At 34.8% G+C, this 21175-nt stretch overlaps 1 protein-coding gene across 2 annotated transcripts in view; it reads right to left on the bottom strand.

Moving 5' to 3' along the window:
- ADAMTS6 (ADAM metallopeptidase with thrombospondin type 1 motif 6) overlaps positions 1–21175 on the bottom strand; it is a 333597-nt gene that overhangs the window by 178948 nt on the left and 133474 nt on the right. For both annotated transcript variants that reach the window (XM_023210467.1, XM_023210468.2), the window contains exon 8: positions 4309–4352. In XM_023210467.1, the coding sequence (XP_023066235.1) occupies positions 4309–4352 (44 nt within the window). The remainder of the gene's footprint in view (positions 1–4308; positions 4353–21175) is intronic.

The following is a 21175-nucleotide window of genomic DNA, read 5'->3' as shown; positions in this document are numbered from 1 at the left end:
AGTGGGTTCATAAAAATATACAAGTAACTTTCTAGTTACCAAAAAAAGGGGGAATCCCAAATGATTTTTTAAGTGATATTTTTATTAAAAATAAAATGAATGATTCAAAAGATGGAAAGGAGAACTATTACAGATGGGAGGTTTTTGCATATTTTTTTTAATCATCTCAAATTAATCCTGACAGTGATGCAACAATTTCTTTTAGTATATTAATGGGAGGAAAGTCATTCACACATTCAGTGTCACTTTTCCTCTCTCCTATTCCCTACTTCAATGCATTAGAGTTTTACTAATAAGGCAAATACTATGGTGTTAATTCGCTGATTCCAGTGAAATGTTATGTTACTCAAGGTATTCTCCCCTTGGGGATTTTAGTATGTAAAAGTTTTAATATTTACTTTCAAATGAATATCATGCTGTGTGAAATACTACAGAACTTTAACACAGTGCTTAAAAAAAGAATTTTTGTGCAAAAGCAGAAATGTCATCTCTTATAAGGAAACAGATGCCAAATCATACTTCATGCACATAGAAACAAAAAGTTATTTCGAAGAAGTTGAAGGAGAAGTAGGAAAAAACATTTTTTATGGTCAGTAGTCTACTATCGTCACCCAAACATTAATAATTACTTTCCCACCAAAAGTGATTTCAATTCAATTCAATGAATATTTATTGAATGCAATAAGCAATGTTCTGTGCTAGGTATAATTTCCCAGCTGTACTAATTAGAAACAATAAATGATATATAATCCATAATTTTACTGACGAGAAAGCTCTAGAAGTTGTGTTTCTCTGTATTTTCTAATATAAGTATCAACAGCTACATTGGAACAGAGATGAGATTAATGCTGGATTTGCTAATAGATTGTTTGCCTTTCCTACTGTTTTATGTGAGAGAGGCAGGAGTTGGGGAGGGAGGTGATTTCTGCCTCACAGAGTTATAAATACTGGTGATACCCCTGGGCTGCCCTTCCATTCATTAGAGGTATTGGGACCTAAAACAGAGAATGTAAAAATTGGAGCAGGATAACTTATTTTTTTGTTGTTTCATTTAATTTTTGGTTAATATTTAATATTTGTTTAAATAGTTAAAATATTTTAATGAATGTCATTTCCAGTCTCCACTGAGAGAAAGAGAGAGACACACACATAGTGAATTTTACTTTTATTTTAAGAAAAATAAAATGAGAAGTAGAATAGGAAAGTACCTGAAATCTTTTTAAAAATTGCATTATATTATCTGGCTTTAAGTTACTTGGTTCAATGTGGCCTATTATATGGGAAGAACAAAGCCACTCTGAATACTGTTTCTGTTTTGAGTTTTATGAAATGTATGTTTTTTCAAAAGAAAAGCAGAATTACTAAGAATAATTATTGTTAAATTAATGTTTCTTACATTTTCCAAAATCTATTATTCCATGGGTTAGCTTTTGGGTTTTGTTGTTGTTGTGTCGTTTTTTGGTATGTGCTATGTGGCTGTATTTTCAATTGAGAATTTTCAGTGACTCCTCAAGGTGTATTTACAAGCACAGGTTTACTTCTACCATCTCATATAAAATTGTTATCTCTGCTAAAACAACAACTTCAGAAAGAATATACTTGGAAAATTCCTACTCATTGAAATACAAAGCTAAATCTTAACTAAAATGGAAGTATTTTAAATGCTAATGTATTTTCACAATCCCCCACAATGTTCTGTATACCTATAAAATTGAGACTGTCAAAATTCTTATGTGTGATTGTGTTAATGGTGATTTGATTACTATTTGGGTCATTTAGGTTTCCTTGGCTTGATGGCCACAGTTTGCACCCTTAAGCCTACTTAGCCATGTTACAATTGGTCATCAGAATTATTAAGCAAGATACTATGGAAAAATCAGTATAAAAGCCAATATGAAAGTGACTAGCATACAAGTCAAAAAGTAATCTGCTCAATTCTCTACTGATAATATATTTTCCATAGATGAAGTTAAAACGTGTGTGTGTGTAATATATATACATATATATACAGCTCATTCCGTTTTCACAAGAAGTAGTATGAAAACAATATACAAGTTTATAGTTTGAAAAATAACTTATAGTGAGCTTGAAAGTGCATTGATACATATATATACAGCTCATTCCGTTTTCACAAGAAGTAGTATGAAAACAATATACAAGTTTATAGTTTGAAAAATAACTTATAGTGAGCTTGAAAGTGCATTGATACATACCTATTAATGCACTGATTCTATAAATTAATAAGCTATCAAAGTTAGAACACATTATTTTCAGAAAAATAAAATAAGAAGTAGAATAGGAAAACACCTCAAATCTTTGCCAATAATGACAAAGTACTAGGCAGTACCAAAATACTTTATATCTCAAAATAAAAGTAAAAATCACTGTGTGTGTGTCTTATTAATGTCATTAGGTCGGTGCGAAGTAAATTGCACCAACCTAATACAACAAAGAGCATATCTCGATGTAAATAATCTACCTTCAAAAAGCAGAATATATATATATATATATATATATATATATATATATATATATATGGAGAGTGAGGGTATATATATAGGGAGAGTGAGGTTATATATATAGATATACATACAGTGAGGGTATATATAGATATATCTATATATAGAGACATATATATATAGGGAGAGTGAGGGTATATATATATATAGAGAGAGAGAGAGAATGTGTGTGTATATGTATAAATGTGTATATGTGTGTATATATACATTTCTTCAAATATAGATATACTAGAAAAATACTAGCTCTGACTGATATGTGCACCTGTTTTGAGGTCTACTGTCTATTATATCTAAAGTTTAAAAGTATAGGCAATTTCTACATTAAATAATACCAGTTCATTTTTATACTACCTCTTTACTAAATATATCTACATTTTTTTCCTTAAATGACTTTAACAATGTCCACGTAGCATAAGGGCAGATATTACTCCTACATCATAGATAAGAAAATTGAGGAACAAAGAGCTTAAATACACTGTAAAAGTTAATGTACTGAAACTGTCAAAGCCAGTTGTTAGTTCCCAGTTCAGAGTCCCCTCTGTTGGATTATGTTGGTCTTGTTAGCTTAAAACACTACAAAGTAAATCTTTTTGATGTGAGCTCGCACAGCAAAGAGAACTCTGTCTCCATTATGCTTTTTAACTAGCAAGCTTCTCCATAGTTAATACTCAGCACTGGCTATTTGGGATTTCTTCTTCAGCCATAAATCCTGAGGGAAATGGGTAGGAGAAGCCTGGGAAGTCGGGTAAAATTATCAAGAGAAATTTTAGTTTCTGAAGAGATATTTCACTGAACTTCCCAGGAAGTTGGGTTACACTTTTCCTCCTACATCTACTTTAATTTGCTCTTCCCAAAATGCTTATGAGGTGCATAGGAATCAATTTCATAACTATTCTTTTACAATTAAGAAAACTGAGACTTGTCATAGAGAAACGAGAGAATTCATCTTCAGTTGTTTACCTTCTGAGTCTGTAAAAAGTCTTAAAAAATTTATCAGAGAAAAAGAGCTTCTGTCCTTTAAAATAACTCTAGTTGCTTAATATGTTAGACTACTGGAGAGCTACCTTTTTTGCCCATTTGTATTTGCAGTTAACTATGAAATTATGCTCTGTAACAACGTGTAATTTTTAAAATTCTAGAATACTACAGAAATGCTTTTAAAAAGACAAATGACCCTTTGGGAGCACAAGAAAGATAATCTTGTACCCCTTCTTCACCTGTGGCTATAATATTTTATAAGATTATTTTTTGTTGTTGTTTGCGTAGTATAAAATTTCCAATACTATCTTAACTTATGGGGCTATACTCTTTCCACAAAATTGTACCAAGAGAAGTATTGTTCTTGGTGTATCCTCATTAAGTACACTTAGTTCTTTTTTTTTTCCTTTCCTTTTCTAGCCTGAAATTTCAAGATGTTGACTGCTTTTATTTGCTCTCACAATCTTGGTATTTTTAGAAAATACATTACAGAGATGGATTATATGAATATGAGTGATAACCTCAATTTATAATTCTTTAATGATTTTGAATCATATTCTAAGTTAATTTTAATAATCATTCCAGTTGTCAAAAAAGCCAATGAAATTTATGTAATATTTATGATAGTAATAAATATTTGTTTCCTAGTAAATGACATATCTGCAAAGGCTGGATGTAACAGATTTTATGGATTTCAGATGTACAGAAAGGAAAATGAGCAAATTAATAATAAAGATTAAAGCCGTTGGTCCAGACAGACAATCTGAACCATTCTATCTTTATTAAAAAAAACAAAAAAACAAAAACTTACCCAGTGTTCCACAAGGCTTATTTTTATAAGTGCAGATATCATATCTATGGAGAAAAAAGAGATGAAATTTGTACTCTGATCAAATTTGTAAAATAGTTTTCTATATTCATCATACTTCTCTCCTGAAGTTGTCAGACCACAATTAATGCAATTATGAGCAATCAACTGGAATGTCGGCATTTTCAGCACTCTACAGTGCTGAGGAACACCACAGGCAGCACTACACTCATAGCCTCTGGCTGTAAGCCAACAGAACACCTGCCAGTAAGAAAGAAAGGTTAAAGCGGATTTTTGTAATTGCAAGTTCCATAAAATCATCTACCATACTGTTTTGAAGCTAGAGTGGGTTGTCTGCAGATTGCTGCTACTTCTGCAAAATGCAAATAGGTGGCTTCTTATTTCCAATCTCTTTTGAACCTGTGGGAATAGGGTTTTGTTACAGACACAGACTGTATTTTATACTTCTGAGCTATAGGCACTATTTGGAGTTGCTTTAACACAGGTTCTTGTTAAAGAAAAAAAGATCATGTAATACAGCAGTGGGAATAAAATTGATATTACATATTTCTCCTAATTGTATACCAGCAAATTAGCATGGCTAAAATACAAATATTTTTAGGTGATTTTACAAAAGGCTAAATGAATCTCTCAAAAGAAAGCTGCCCTAATGTCGGTCAGATTTATTCTATATCATGCTGCATTATAACTCAATACAAAAGATTGAGTCCATAATGTTGCATATTTTAAAAATATTACATTTAGAATCCTGTCAATATTGATATAAACATTTATTTTAAGCATTTTTGGTATATCCTTGTAAACATTTTTAAAACCAAAAGTATTTAAAGTTTCTAAAGTGAGAGTAAAAAATAAATGTAAAACGCTAAAAATTTTTATTTGCCTCTGTTTTATGCTGGAAGCGGAAAGCTTTTCAGTTAAAAAGTAAAGTTTCACAAACTACAGGGAAATTCAAGTTGTAAAAGTTCTCTTTTATTGTATATAAAGATTAGTCAATATTAGTAGGGTAGAAGGTTAGTAAATAATCCCATTCTTACTTATCAATCACCAGACCAAAATGTATTTTCATGGAACAAATATTATAATCAGCCATATCACTGGGTTGTTGAACTCATTAAAATTTCTGGAGATACCCTGGGTCTATCTTTAGAATTTCAAACTCTTCATCCTGCTCATTTTACATTTGAGGAAAGGGATTTTCTTTTCCTCTTGCATAAACTTCTCTTCTGACCATTCACACATTCATCCTCTCTATTTCTTCTTTTGCAATTGGTAAGCCATGGGACTGCAATGCTTGGAACACCCTTGAATGTAAGATACAGAGAGGGTACTAGTGTACTCACCAAAGCACCATAAACTATATTCTTGGTGTCACAGTCAATTTATCTTACGATCATAGTGTGTTATGCCTATTGTTACATAGCCACAACCCTTTCTAGCTGTCTTCAAGAAAACGTAAAGGAAGACTTTTCATGGTAATGAAGATACAGATGTTTCAATAGAATCTATTTCTAAATCTCCAAGTTCCACAGTGCCCTTCCTAAAACTGGTCTACCAGTTTGCTGAACACTTATCATATGCCCAGATATAGTGCCATATAGTGGGAATAGAAAGATAAATAAGTTACTTTTGGTCTATTTTGGAAAATAAAAGACAAGTGATAAATTACAGAGAAATCTGGAAAAAAGATTAAATAAAATAAATGTAAAAATAGTTAGATTTACACTATGCAACCAGTATTTGCTAACGACTATGATGATGATTACTGCCATAACCTACTTAAATACAAAATATAGAAATACAGACAAAACAGTGAATACACATAGAAAACTAGGAAACAGATTCATACAGGACATGCATCTGAAACAGGTCTTAAAGTTTAAGCCAGATTAAAACAAAGAAAAGTAAAAGCATTCCAAGTAGAGAATATTCAAAGGAACAAAGTCTAGAAAGAGTATGGCATACTGAAGAACTATGAGAATTTCAGAGAGACCGAAATATTGAATGTTAAACCAGATTTGTTTTTCTTATAGACAAAAGCAACTTAGAAAATAGTTTGTATAGTAGAAAAGAATTTTTTCAAAGTATGAGTATATATACAGATTGCTTATATATAGATATAAATCTGGAAGGATAACAGTGGGTATCTAAGGGAGAGGTGAGAGAGTAGGGAGAATATACATACATATATAAATTTCTGTACAACCAACTTTAATCAGAAAGTCTTTCAGCTAGGCCTGTCTCTGATGATAAACAAAAGAGAAACTTGATAATTAGCCAATGAAAGTCTAATGAATGTTAAAAATGTGTTTTTCATTGCATTGAAGGAAAAAATTAGTGGTGTTCCAGATCTGTAGATTGGCCAAAATATTTCAGAAACATTGCCCCACTTTGCATGAACCCATACAAAAACCCAGCAAGCACTGCAGGATGTACACTTAGGTAACACATCTGAGATTTGTCCTGTATGTCCACTCAATGGTTTGGAGTATTAGGGTACCTGATGACAAATATAAGGGTAATAAATTCTGTCCGCCAAATATTTTCATATACATACTGAGTGCACTCTTCATGCAAAGTATTGTCAGAGCACCTAAATAACAGAGTTGGAATGTCGTCAAGCTTATAAAATAAGGAATATGAAATATTTGTGCCTTCTTGCTTATTTTACGAATATTTATATTTATAATGGAATTTGATCTAAAACTTCCCTTCATTATAACTGATAACCTTTATCCACCAAATCCTAAGGTTTTGCCTGAACATACTAGCTTAGGACAGTTTGCAACAATAAAAATTCCAGATTGATAAATGGAAGACATGACAAGGTAATAAAAAAATAATTTATATGTGGCTTTATCTACCATGATACCTACTTCTAACAGATTTATCTTCTTTAGGCCATTCCTATAATTGCCTTTCCTTAATATGTACCATGGAATAGTAGAAACAGACTGTGGGCAGAAGAAAAACTTCAGTCATGGATTTAAAAATTACACCATCTTATCCATGAATTATATAACATAGAATCAAGTTGTATTTATATTATAAATTGGGAATAATAAATCTGAAACATTAAAGTTTCTATTGAAGGTAATCTTATTCAACTATATTGAATTTCTATTCAAATATAGAATTGATGAATACAAATATTTTTTCATACTTTGTGTATACTTGCTCAATATTGTGTTACCTACACGTAACAAAATGTTTAGCAGAAGTGCAAGGTAATCATTTGAAATATTTTTGAAAACTCAAAATTACTTTTAGTCTATTATTCACATATTTTATAAACTTACTATTATCTCATATTTTACCTTTTTCAATTTCCTTTTTGTGGGATATTTCTTATTCTATTCATTCTCTTATCCCTATTTTCCTTCTTCTTCATGTATAAATTCCTGATTCCTTTCCCACAAACTATTTTCTGTGCTGTCAGCTCCATATTGCTTACAAATGTAAAAAATCTTGAGAAATCATTTAATTCAAGCTGTACTACACTTAAGTCATTGTCTCTTAAAGTAGGCCAAATATGAACCAGCTTATTTCAGTTCCTCAATATAACTCTCAGTTGTCTCCCATCTTATCTTTAAATAGCATTTTTAAATTTTATGCCATAATAATAATCTTCACTAACTTCACACCCTCTTTCTTTTACCTAACTTTCTCATTTTTACTTTGCATCACATTCACTCTACATCCCATCAACTCTCTGCCATACTGTAGGTTTGCCTTATTTTCCTCCAGATCTGAACCACTTCAGGAAAAATTACAAAGAAAAATAATACAAGGAGTCTGGCTTTATCCCAAATATATAATTGGTATACTTTTAGGACTTTTATTGCAGCAGTACAAATTGAAGAAAGATTGAGGAAAAGGAATTCTGATTGCTTACTCTCAACACCGTTTACAAAAATCAGTCACTACTAAATCCTTACCAATCCACAGATGGCAGGAGCCCCCAAACTTGGGCCTGTGATCCTATCTTCAGACTAGGCTAAGAAGTACACCAGAATGCTAAGAAGTAAAAGAAAAGCTGAAATAAAATTGGAAAATGTCCATTATTCTGAATTTGGATAGAAAAATAGCACCTTATCCCTATGGTACTTTTTTGGTTTTCTTTTCGTGAAAGTGTAATAAAGGCTTCAGGTCAGATGAAAAAGAATTAAGAAAGATAGTCATAGGGAATCTACATAAAGCCCAGTGCTTTAGGGAAATTAGGGTTCCACTTTTGAGTAAGCAGATGAACGCATATGTTGCCATTCTTTTATCCTAAATTCATAATGAGGTTGGACAATTGAGCAAGATCAAAACTAGAGAATTTGGCTGAGACTGTAACATTGGTATACTTTTCGGGTATGGATACTTTCAACTCTTTAATTTTCTGTTCACTTTTGCCTAGGCATGGCTATCAGAGAAACAGACCAAAACACATGATTAAGTTGCATTTTAAGATCTCCAAAATATAGCATTATCTTCCACCACCAGCAGACATGCTTCCAGGGCAGCCAAGCAGCCCTTTGCCTGAATCCTAAGCCTAAAAAGCAGCCCCATGGACTGCCCCTGAAAGACACGCCCTCCCAGCCAGCCAAGCAGCTGTGTGCCTGGGCCCAGAGCCAGGACTACAGCCCCATGGGCCACCTGCAGCAGACACCCACCCAGGCCAGCCAAGAAGTCATGTGACCACATCCCAGGCCTAAGAAACAGCCATGTGGGCCAACCCTGGCAAACATGCCCCTAAGCTAACCAAGGAGCTATGCAGCTGTGTCCTACGCAAGATAAACAGCCTGTAGTCTGCCCCCAGCAGACATGCCACCAGGCCAGCTGAACATCCTTATGCCTGCGTCACAGGCCTGAGAAATAGCCCTGTAGGCCAACCCTGGCAGACACATCCCCATGCCAGCCAAGCAGCTGCGCACTCATGTCCTGGACCTGAGAAATAGCCCTCCAAGTCACTCTTGGCAGGCACACCCCCAGGCTGTCTAAGTAACTGCATGCCTGTGTTTCCAATCAGAGTAACAGCACGATGGCCCTAAACCTAGTGAGTCAGACCGCAAGCTAGCCAACCCACCATGTGAACACATTTCTGACCTGAGAAATAGCCCAGCAAGCCCACCCCTGGCAAAGCTATGCCACCATCAAAGCAAATTCTCTCAGCCTAGGTCACTGAGAAATTCACAAATACCACTAATGTGAATTACAGCTTTAGAAACTACACACAGACAATACTACTGTGTCTATCTAGAACCAAGGCCAACAGACTCTACCAAACTGACACCCCAAGATCTACTTATATGGATTAATCTTTCCCTATGAAACCTACTCCTTAAATTAGAAGAGGTAGCTTTTCTACCAGTTGCATAGAAATCAATATGGGAACAGGTCAATCATAAAAAAAGGAAAAAATAATGTAACCCACAAAGAAAAACAATAATTCTTCAGTAACAGAAACCAAATCATAAGGAAATATATGACATGCCAGAAAAAGAATTCAAAAAAAAAATCTTAAGGAAAGTGAGATATAATATAGACAATTTAATGAAATCAGAACAATTAATGATTTGAATGAGAAGTTCAATAGAGATAAATATCAAATAAAAAACAGAAGAAAAGAGAAATACTAGAACAGAAGAATTAAATGAAGGAAATAAATACAATCAAGAGTTCAGCAACAGACTAGATCAAGCAGAAGAAAGAACTTCCAAACAAAAAGACAGGTATTTTGAAATAACACAGGCAGAAAAAGTAAAGAAAGAGAAAAGAATAAAAAAGAATGAAGAAAGCCTATAGGATTTATGAAACACCAATAAGTTAACAAAAGTTTGTATTATGAGCTTTCAGAAGGAGAAAAGAAGGAAAAAAGTGAGGAAACCATATTTTATGAAATAATAACAGAAAACTCCCAAAGACTTGGGAAAGAGATGGACTTCCAAAGTCTTAGGAGAGAGTGTAGAAAGCTCGAATAACTCTCAATGGATTTACTCCAAACAAGTCCTTTCCAAGGCACATATAGTCAAATTGTCAAAAGTCAAAGCAAAGAATTTTAAAAGCAACAAAAGAAAAGTGTCAAGTCATATATAAACAAATCACCATTAAACTAACAGCTAATTTCTCTGCAGAAACCTTATAGACCAGGAGACAATAAGAAGGTGTATTTAAAGCACTGAAAGAAAAAAACTATGCCACCAAAGATTATTATACCCAGTAAAGCTATTCTTCAGAAATTAAAAAAAAAATTATTTCACAGACAAGCAAAAACTAAGGAACTTTTGTAACACTAGCCTGGCCTACGAGACATGCTCAGGGAAGTCTCACATCTGGAAATAAGAAAATAATAACCACCATCATGAAAACATGTAGAATTATAAAACTCACTGGTAAAGTAAATACACAAAGAATAAAGAGAAAGGAATCAAACGTCAGTACTACAGAAAACCACCCAATGGCAAAAGTAAACAATAAGAGAGGAAGGAAGGAGGAAATGATAAACAAAATAACTGGAAAACGATCAATAAAATGACAGGAATAAATTTTTATCTCTTAATGGTAACCTAGAATGTAAATGGATTAAATTCCCCATTTAAAAGATATAAATTGACTAAATAAGATTTTTTTTTAAAAAAAGGACCCAATATAATTTGTCTGCAAGAAACACATCTCACCTGTAAAGATGCATAGAGACTGAAAGTGAAGGGATAAAAACAGGCATTCCATGCAAACAGAAACCAAAAGAGAGCAGGTATACCTTTATTTATATCAGATAAAACAAACTTGAAATTAAAAGCTGTAAAAATAGACAATATAATATTTAATAAATAATAAAGGGATCAATTCAGCAAGGGAATATAACAATCGTAAATATATATGCACCCTACACAGGAACACCCAGATATATAAAGCAAATATTATCAGATCTAAAGAGAGAGATAGGCTGCAATAATATGTCACTCTCAGCATTGGACAGATCATCTAGACAGAAAATCAACAAGGAAACATCAGATGTTCAAGAAGAACATCCAAAACTATACAAATGTATGAAATTCAACAACATGCTCCTGAATGGGTGAAGGAAGAAATTAAGAATAAAATTTAAAAATTCCTTGAAACAAATAAAAATAGAAACACAACATACCAAAACCTATAGGACATAGCAAAAGCAATATAAGAGGAAAGCTTATAGCAAGAAATGCATAAATCAAAAAATAGAATGATTTCAAATAAACAACTTAACAATTAATCTCAAGAAATTAGAAAAATAAGAAAAACCCAAACCCCAAATTAGTAGAAGAAATAATGTAATCAGAGCAACAATAAATGAAAATGAAACTAAAAAATATGAGATCGATAAAACAAAAAAGTGGTTTTTTGAAAATATAACGAAAACTGACAAACCATTTGCTAGACTAAGAAGAAAAGAGAGAAGACCCAAATAAATAATATCTCAGAAATTTAAAAAAGTGATGTCACAGCAGATATCACAGAAAAATAAAGAGTCATTAGAGACTACTGTGAACAACTATATTCCAATAAATGTGAAAACCTAGAAGAAATGGATAAACTCCTGGACACATGCAACTTTCCAAGGTTGACCAAAAAGAAATAGAAAACCTGAACAGACCAATTATAAGCAAAGAAATTGAATCAATAATAAAAAGTCTTCCAAGAAAGAAAAGTCCAAGACCAGATGACTTCACCACTGATTTCTAACAAATCTTCTAAGACGGATAAGTACCAATTCTTCTCAAACTACTCCAAAAAAGTGAAGAAGAGGGAAATCTTTTCTAACTCATTCTAAGAGGCCACCATAACTCTGATACTACCAGACAAGGAGACAACAAGAAAAGGAAACTCCAGGCCAATATCCCTGATAAATATAGACACAAAAATCCTCAATAAAATACTGGCAAACCAAATACAACAGCACATCATGATCAAGTGAGAAATATCACAGGAATGCAAGGATGGTTCAACATATGCAAATCAATAAATGTCATATATAACATGAATAGAATGAAGGAAAAAACCCATATCATCATCTCAATAGATGCAGAAAAAGCATTTGATAAAATTCAACATTGCTTAATGATAAAACCTCATAATAAATTAGATATAGAAGGTGTATTAGTTCATTTTCACACTACTAACACAGACATACCCAAGACTGGGCAATTTACCAAAGAAAGAGGTACAATGGATTCATAGTTCCATATGGCTGGGGAGGCCTCACAATCATGGTGGAATGTCTCACATGGTGGCAGACAAGAGAAGAGGGCTTGTGTACAGAAATTCCCCTTTATGAAACCATTAGATTTCATGAGACTTACTCACTATCACAAGAATAGCAAGGGAAAGACCCGCCCCCATGATTCACTTACCTCCCACTGGGTCCCTCCCATAACATGTGGGAATTGTGGGGGCTAAAATTCAAGATGAGATTTGGGTGGGGACACAGCTAAACCATATGAGAAGTAAAGTACCTCAACATAATAAAGGCCATATGTGACAAACCCACAGCAAAATCATATTTAACAGAGAAAAGAAGAAGGCTTTTCCTCTAAAATCTGAAACAAGACAAGCATGCCTATTCTCACTACTCTTGCTCAACATAGTACTAGAAGTCCTAGCCAGAACAATAAAGCAAGAAAGGGAAATGAAGAGCATCCAAATTGGAAAGAGGATGTCAAATTGTCCCTGTTTGTGGATGACATAATCTTTTTTCCCCTTTAAATTATTTTACTTTAAGTTCTAGGGTACATGTGCACAACGTGCAGGTTTGTTACATATGTATACATGTGCCATGTTGGTGTGTTACACCTGTTAACTTGTCATTTACATTAGGTATATCTCCTAATACTATCCGTCCCCCTGCCCCTGACGCCCCAGCAGGCCCCGGTGTGTGATGTTCCCCACTCTGTGTCCATGTGTCCTCACTGTTAAATTCCCACCTATGAGTGAGATCATGCAGTGTTTGGTTTTCTTTGCTTGCGATAGTTTGCTCAGAATGATGGTTTCCAGCTGCATCCATGTCCCTACAAAGGACATGAACTCATCCTTTTTTACGGCTGTATAGTATTCCATGGTGGATATGTGTCACATTTTCTTAATCCAGTTTATCATTGATGGATATTTGAGTTGGTTCCAAGTCTTTGCTATTGTGAATAGTGCTGCACTAAACATACGTGTGCATGTGTCTTTATAGCAGCATGATTTATAATCCTTTGGGTATATGCCCAGTAATGGGATGGCTGGGTCAAATGGAATTTCTAGTTAAACATCCTGGAGGAATCCCTACACTGTCTTCCACAATGGTTGAACTAGTTTACGGTCCTACCAACAGTGTAAAACCATTCCTATTTCTCCACATCCTCTCCAGCACCTGTTGTTTCCTGACTTTTCAATGATTGCCATTCTAACTGGTGTGAGAGGGTATCTCCTTGTGGTTTTGATTTGCAGTAATCTGATGGCCAGTGATGATGAGCATTTTGTCATGTGTCTGTTGGCTGCATAAATGTCTTCTTTTGAGAAGTGTCTGTTCATATCCTTCACTCACTTTTTGATGGGGTTGTTTGATTTTTTCTTGTAAATTTGTTTAAGTTCTTTTTGATTCTGGATATTAGCCCTTTGTCAGATTGGTAGATTGTAAAAACTTTCTCCCATTTTGTAGGTTGCCTGTTCACTCTGATGGTAGTTTCTTTTGCAGGTTGTTCAATTTCCGTGTAGTTCAGTGGTTTGACTGAGTTTCTTAAATCCTTCTCTTCTTTTACATTTGCTGAGGAGTGCTTACTTCCAACTATGTGGTCAATTTTGGAATAAGTGCAGTGTGGTGCTGAGAAGAATGTATGTTCTGTTGATTTGGGTTGGAGAGTTCTGTAGATGTCTATTAGGTCCACTTGGTGCAGAGCTGAGTTCAATTCCCAGATAACCTTGTTAATTTTCTATCTCATTGATCTGTCTAATATTGATAGTGGGGTTCCCGTTATCACTGTGTGGGAGTATTTCTCTTTTTAGGTCTCTAAGGACTTGTTCTATCAATCTGGGTGCTCCTGTATTGGGTGCATATACATTTAGGATAGTTAGCTCTTCTTGTTGAATTGATTCCTTTATGATTATGTAATGGCCTTCTTTGTCTCTTTTGATCTTTGCTGGTTTAAAGTCTGTTTTATCAGAGACTAGGATTGCAACCCATGCCTTTTTTTGTTTTCCATTTGCTTGGTAGATCTTCCTCCATCCCTTCATTTTGAGCCTATGTGTATCTCTGCATGTGAGATGGGTCTCCTGAATACAGCACACTGATGGGTCTTGACTCTTTATCCAATTTGGCAGTCTGTGTCTTTTAATTGGAGCATTTAGCCCATTTACATTTAAGGTTAATATTGTTATGTGTGAATTTTATCCTGTCATTAGGATGTTAGCTGCTTATTTTGCTCATTATTTGATGCAGTTTCTTCCTAGCATCGATGGTCTTTACAAGTTCGCATGTTTTTGCAGTGGCTGGTACTGGTTGTTTCTTTCCATGTTAGTGCTTCCTTCAGGAGCTCTTGTAAGACAGGCCTGGTGGTGACAATATCTATCAGCATTTACCTGTCTGTAAAGGATTTTATTTCTCCATCATTTATGAAGCTTAGTTTTGCTGGATATGAAATTCTGGGTTTAAAATTTTTTTCTTTAAGAATGTTGAATATTGGCCCTCCCTCTCTTCTGGCTTGTAGAGTTTCTACCAAGAGATCTACTATTAGTCTGATGGGTTTCCCTTTGTGGGTAACCTGACCTTTCTCTCTGGCTGCCCTTAACATTTTTTCCTTCACTTCAACTTTGATGAATCTGACAATTATGTGTCTTGGAGTTGCTCTTCTCAAGGAGTATCTTTGTGGCGTTCTCTGTATTTCTTGAATTTGAATGTTGGCCTGCCTCACTAGGTTGGGGAAGTTCTCCTGCATGATATCCTGAAGAGTGTTTTCCAACTTGGTTCCATTCTCCCCGTCACTTTCAGGTACACCAATCAGATGTAGATTTGGTCTTTTCACATAGTCCCATATTTCTTGGAGGCTTTGTTCACGTCTTTTTACTCTTTTTTCTCTAAACTTCTCTTCTTGTTTCATTTCATTCATTTGATCTTCAATCACTGATACCCTTTCTTCCATTTGATCAAAGCGGCTACTGAAGCTTGTGCATGCATCATGTAGTTCCTGTGCATTGGTTTTCAGCTTCATCAGGTTATTTAAGGACTTCTCTACACTGTTTATTCTAGTTAGCCATTCGTCTAATCTTTTTTCAAGGTTTTTAGCTTCTTTGCGATGGTTTCAAACATCCTCCTTTAGCTCGAAGAAGTTTGTTATTACCGATCGTCTAAAGCCTTCTTCTCTCGACTTGTCAAAGTCATTCTCTGTCGAGCTTTGTTCCATTGCTGGCGAGGAGCTGCATTCCTTTGGAGGAGAAGAGGGACTGGGATTTTTAGAATTTTCACCTTTTGTGCTCTGTTTTCTCCCCATCTTTGTGGTTTTATCTACCTTTGGTCTTTGATGACGGTGAGGTACAGATAGGGTTTTGGTGTGGATGTCCTTTCTGTTTGTTAGTTTTCCTTCTAACAGTCAGGACTTTCAGCTGCAGGTCTGTTGGAGTTTGCTGAAGGTCCACTCCAGACCCTGTTTGCCTGGGTACCCCCAGCGGAGGCTGCAGAACAGCAAATGTTGCTGTCTAATCCTTACTCTGGAAGCTTCATCTCAGAGGGGCACCTGGCCTTATGAGGTGTCATTTGCCCCCTACTGGGGGGTGCCTCCCATTTAGGCTAATCGGGGGTCAGAGACCCACTTGAGGAGGCAGTTTGTCCGTTCTCAGATCTCAAACTCCATGCTGGGAGAACCACTACTCTCTTCAAAGCTGTCAGACAGTGATATTTAAGTCTGCAGAAGTTTTTGCTGCCTTTTTTCAGCTATGCCCGCCCCCCCTAAAGGTGGAGTCTACTGAGGCAGGCAGGGCTCCTTGAGCTGCGGTGGACTCCACCCAGTTTGAGCTTCTGGGCTGTTTTGTTTACCTACTGGAGCCTCAGCAATGGCGGACGCCCCTCCCCCAGCCTGGCTGCTGCGTTGCAGTTGGATCTCAGACTGCTGTGCTAGCAGTGTATAAGGCTCCGTGGACTTGGGACCCTCCAAGCCAGGCGCGGGAGATAATCTCCTGGTGTGCCATTTGCTAAGGCTGTTGGAAAAGTGCAGTATTAGGGTGGGAGTGTCCCGATTTTCCAGGTGCAGTCTGTCATGACTTCCCTTTGCTAGGAAAGGGAATTCCCGGATCCCTTGCACTTCACTGGTGAGGCAATGCCCCGCCCTGCTCCCTGGGCTGCACCCACTTGTTCGGCAAGCCCCAGTGAGATGAACCCAGTACCTCAGGTGGAAATGCAGAAATCACCCTTCTTCTGCATCATTCATGCTGGGAGCTGCAGACTGGAGCTGTTCCTATTTGGCCATCTTGGTGCCACCCTCCGACATAATCTTACATATAGAAAACTTAAAGACTCTACAAAAAAAAACCTCTTAGATCTGATATGCAAATTCAGTAAAGTTACAGAGTACAAAATTAATACACAAAAATCAGTAGCATTTCTATACATAAATGAACTAGTTGAAAAAAAATCCAGAAGACAATCCCATTTACAATAGCTACAAATAAAGTAAAATACTTAGGAACAAATTTAACCAAGGAGGCAAAAAACCTTTACAAGGACAACTACGAAACACTGATGAAAGAAACTGAAGAGGATACAAACCAATGGAAAGATATCCCGTGGTCATGAATCAGAAGAATTAATACTGTTAAAATGACCATACTACCCAAATCAATCTACAGATTCAATGTAATTCCTTTAAAAACACCAACATTCTTCACAGAAAACAAAAACCCTAAAATGTGTAAGAAACCACAAAAGACCCTGAATAGACATGACAATCATAAGCAAAAAGAACAAAGATGGAGGCATCATACTACCAGACCTCAAAATACATTACAAAGTTGCAGTAACCAAAACAACATGGTACTGACATTAAAAACAGACGTATAGACCAATGGAACAGAACAGAGAACACAAAACTTAATCCACATGTATACAGCCAATTGATTTTTGACAAAGGTGCCAAGAACATTCATTGGGCAAAGGGCAGTATCTTCAATAAATGGTGCTGGGAGTATGTTTATTGCGGCACTACTCACAATAGCAAAGACTTGGAATCAATCCACATGTCCATCAGTGACAGACTGGATTAAGAAAATGTGGCACATATACACCATGGAATACTATGCAGCCATAAAAAAGGATGAGTTCGTGTCCTTTGTAGGGACATGGATGCAGCTGGAAACCATCATTCTCACCAAACTATCGCAAGAACAGAAAACCAAATACCGCATGTTCTCACTCATAGGTGGGAATTGAACAATGAGATCACTTGGACACAGGAAGGGGAACATCACACACTGGGTCCTATTGTGGGGAGGGGGGGGGATAGCATTAGGAGATATACCTAATGTAAATGACAAGTTAACAGGTGTAACACACCAACATGGCACATGTATACATATGTAACAAACCTGCACGTTGTGCACATGTACCCTAGAACTTAAAGTATAATAAAAAAAAATAATAATAAAATAAATAAATAAATAAATGGTGCTGGGAAAACCAGATAACCATATGCAAAAGAATGAAACCAGACCCTCCTTTTATATAGAGTTGATTTCACTCTACATAAAAATCAACTCAAAATTGATCAAAGACCTAAATGTAATATCTGAAACATTAAAAGTTCCAGAAGAAAACATAAGGGAAATGCTTCAGGACACTGGTCTGAGAAAAGAATTTTTATAAATAAAACCTGAAAAGCACAGGCCACAAAAGCAAAAATAAACAAATGAAATTATATCAAACTAAAAAGCTTCTGCAGAGCAAAAGAAGTAATCAATAGAATAAAGCGCCCACCTACACAATGGGAGAAAATATCTGGAGACTACTCATCTGACAGGAGATTAATACCATATCTACAATATATAAGGAATTCAAACATCTCAACAGCAAAGTACAAACAATCCAATTAAGGAATGGGCAAATAATCTGAACAGACATTTCTCAAAAAAAGACATTCGAATGACCAACACTTACATTTTTAAAATGCTCAACATCACTAATCATTATGCTTTTGCTGATAGCCTGAATTAAATAGATTTGCTATTTGTAAAATAGATTTGCTATTTGTAAAATATTTCCCTGGCTAGTCACATCATAATTTGAGTTTTACATTCATTCTAATGCAGGGTATTTTTTACTGGAAAGCATAGAGATAGCCAGAAATGTCTTTTTCCCTGGGAAGACTGTCCCCACAGTGTTTTAAAATACTGATTTATTTAACAAGAGCTCAGTTACAAAAGCCTATGAATAGAGGGCTTTCACTTCTTTGCCATCATCAATAATGACAATTCAACAGATTATAACATCCGTCCTCTGGGCCTTTCTTCACTACTATTCCAACCCTTTTCCTTCTCCTGGATAACAAAATAACTTTCTCTTTGATTGTTTTGTTACTAAATTATGTTATATATTTATTTGCAATAAATATTAATATAGTAAATTATTACTATACTTCTATACAGCCACAAAAATGGGATATTACATCATTTGCATCCTGATTTTTAGTTACCAACATATTTTGAAAATCTTTCTATGTCAGGAAAGACATACGGATATCATTTTAATGACTTTATCATATTTTACCCTATGGATGTAGGAAAGTATAATTGAAGAATTCCCTATTGTTGAATTTTTTTTTCCAAGTTTTCACTGATACAAAATTAATCACAATGAACATCACTATATTTTTATATATTTGTCTGATTCTTCCATGATAAATTCCAAGGAGTGAAACATATTTAAGGATTATCATTTATGTTGTCATGATCTGGCTCCTATCCAATTCTGTTGTCTTATGTCCACTCTGTCCTCTCTTTTCAGTCTCAAGACATATTTGTCGTATTTTCATTTCCTAAACAAAAATGTTTTCTTCTATTTTATATCCTCTGACTATGCTATTCATGCTATCTGGCTCATTTTTCTACTGACTACACTTTCTTCTGCTAGTTTATTCCTACTAATCCTTCAGATTCTTTTCAATGGATTTCCTGAAGGAAGTGTTTTCTAACTAATTGAGATACTCCTAATAAAATTTAGCTCCTTAAATTTTTCTTACATATCTCTCATCAAACTGGTAATTTTTATGTATGCGTCTTTCACACTAGACTCACATTCTCTGAGATTAGGGAATGGTCTCTGTTGCTGTCTAATGTATCCCAGCATCTAAAAAAAATTCCTGGAGCATAGTAAGTGTCTATAATGTTTATAGAGTTAAAGCCCTCTACAAAGGTTACATCAGCTTATGATTCCACAAATCCATTCTCGATATCCTTAATTTCCTGTAATTTAATAATCTTCCAATTTCCACTCTGTATTTCTATTTCCCAATTCATAAGAAAAAAATTATTTTTGAAGTATCAAAATACAGATCATGAAGTTGTTGTACGTTTGTAAGGGAATCAAAACAATTTTAAAAGGTATATTTAATATAGTATTGCCTTGGTAAATAGATAATGAAATACATTTGATTCACATAAAAATTCACCTAATAAGACATTCTTTCGTATTAGTGAATCAAAAAAAAATGAACCACTTTTTCAATAAATACTAGAGCTTACCACGTATCAGGGAAAGGAAAAAACACACAAGACTGACATAATCTCTCAACTTAGAAAATTTAGAAACTTTTCTATAATCAGAAAAGGTTTGATTATACATTACCAGAAAAAGAAAGTGTTTTCATTTTTTTTTACACCACTGGAGTACAATTTATTAGCCTGAACTTTGGTCACTTTGAAGTCGCTTTTTAGTCTTCCCTTTCCTTTCTTCTTTCACACGAATGAAAAATCTTGCCTCAATGTAGCTGATCCTATTTAAAAATCCCTAATTTATACCTTTAATTGTGTTACGATTAATGCAAACATCTTTTATTAAAATCTATCTTATACAGTACATAGCTTATTATTCCTAAAGAAAGCACAGTTGTGCTCATGCCATTCTGGCACTCAAAAACTCAATTGTCCCCAAAATCTAAACACGTTAGCCTGAAGTTCAAAACCCCTAATAATCTAGCTTAAATTTACCTTTACAAAATTGTCTTTTATTTCTCCCTAAACATATCTTCTGCTGCATGCAATTTTGACTTATCTAAAAAAGAATTTATACCAATCCTTCTCAAAGTTTTCCAAAAGACTGAAGAAGAGGGACTACTTCCAAATTCTTTTTATGAAGCTAGCATTATCATGGTAACACAGCCAGACAAGAACATTACAAGGAAAGAAAATTGCAGGCAAATAACACTCATTGCTATAGATGCAAAATTCCTCAACAGAAAACCAAATTCAACAGCACATTAAAAGAAGCATTCTTCATGATCAAATGGGATTCATTCTGGAGATGCAGGATGGTTCAACATATATATCAATAAATGTGAGACATCACATTAACAAAATGAAGGACAAAAACCCTGTGATCATCTCAATGGGTAAAGAAAAAGCATTTGACAAAATTTAATAATCTTTCATGTAAAAATTCTCAATAAATTAGGTATAGAAAAAATGTATCTCAACATAGTAAAGATCCTATATGACAAACCCACAGCTAACAACATACTGAATACAAAAAAGGTGAAAGTTTTTGTCTCTAAGATTAGAACAAGACAATGATGCCCACTCTTACCACTTCTAGTCAACATAGTACTGGAAGTCCTAGGCAGAGCCATTAGGAAAGAAAGAAAGAAAG

Source organism: Piliocolobus tephrosceles, chromosome 4 (assembly GCF_002776525.5).
Source record: "Piliocolobus tephrosceles isolate RC106 chromosome 4, ASM277652v3, whole genome shotgun sequence".
NCBI lineage: Eukaryota > Metazoa > Chordata > Mammalia > Primates > Cercopithecidae > Piliocolobus > Piliocolobus tephrosceles.
Note: the sequence above shows the minus strand (reverse complement) of the source record. Positions and strands in the feature narration are given on the sequence as shown.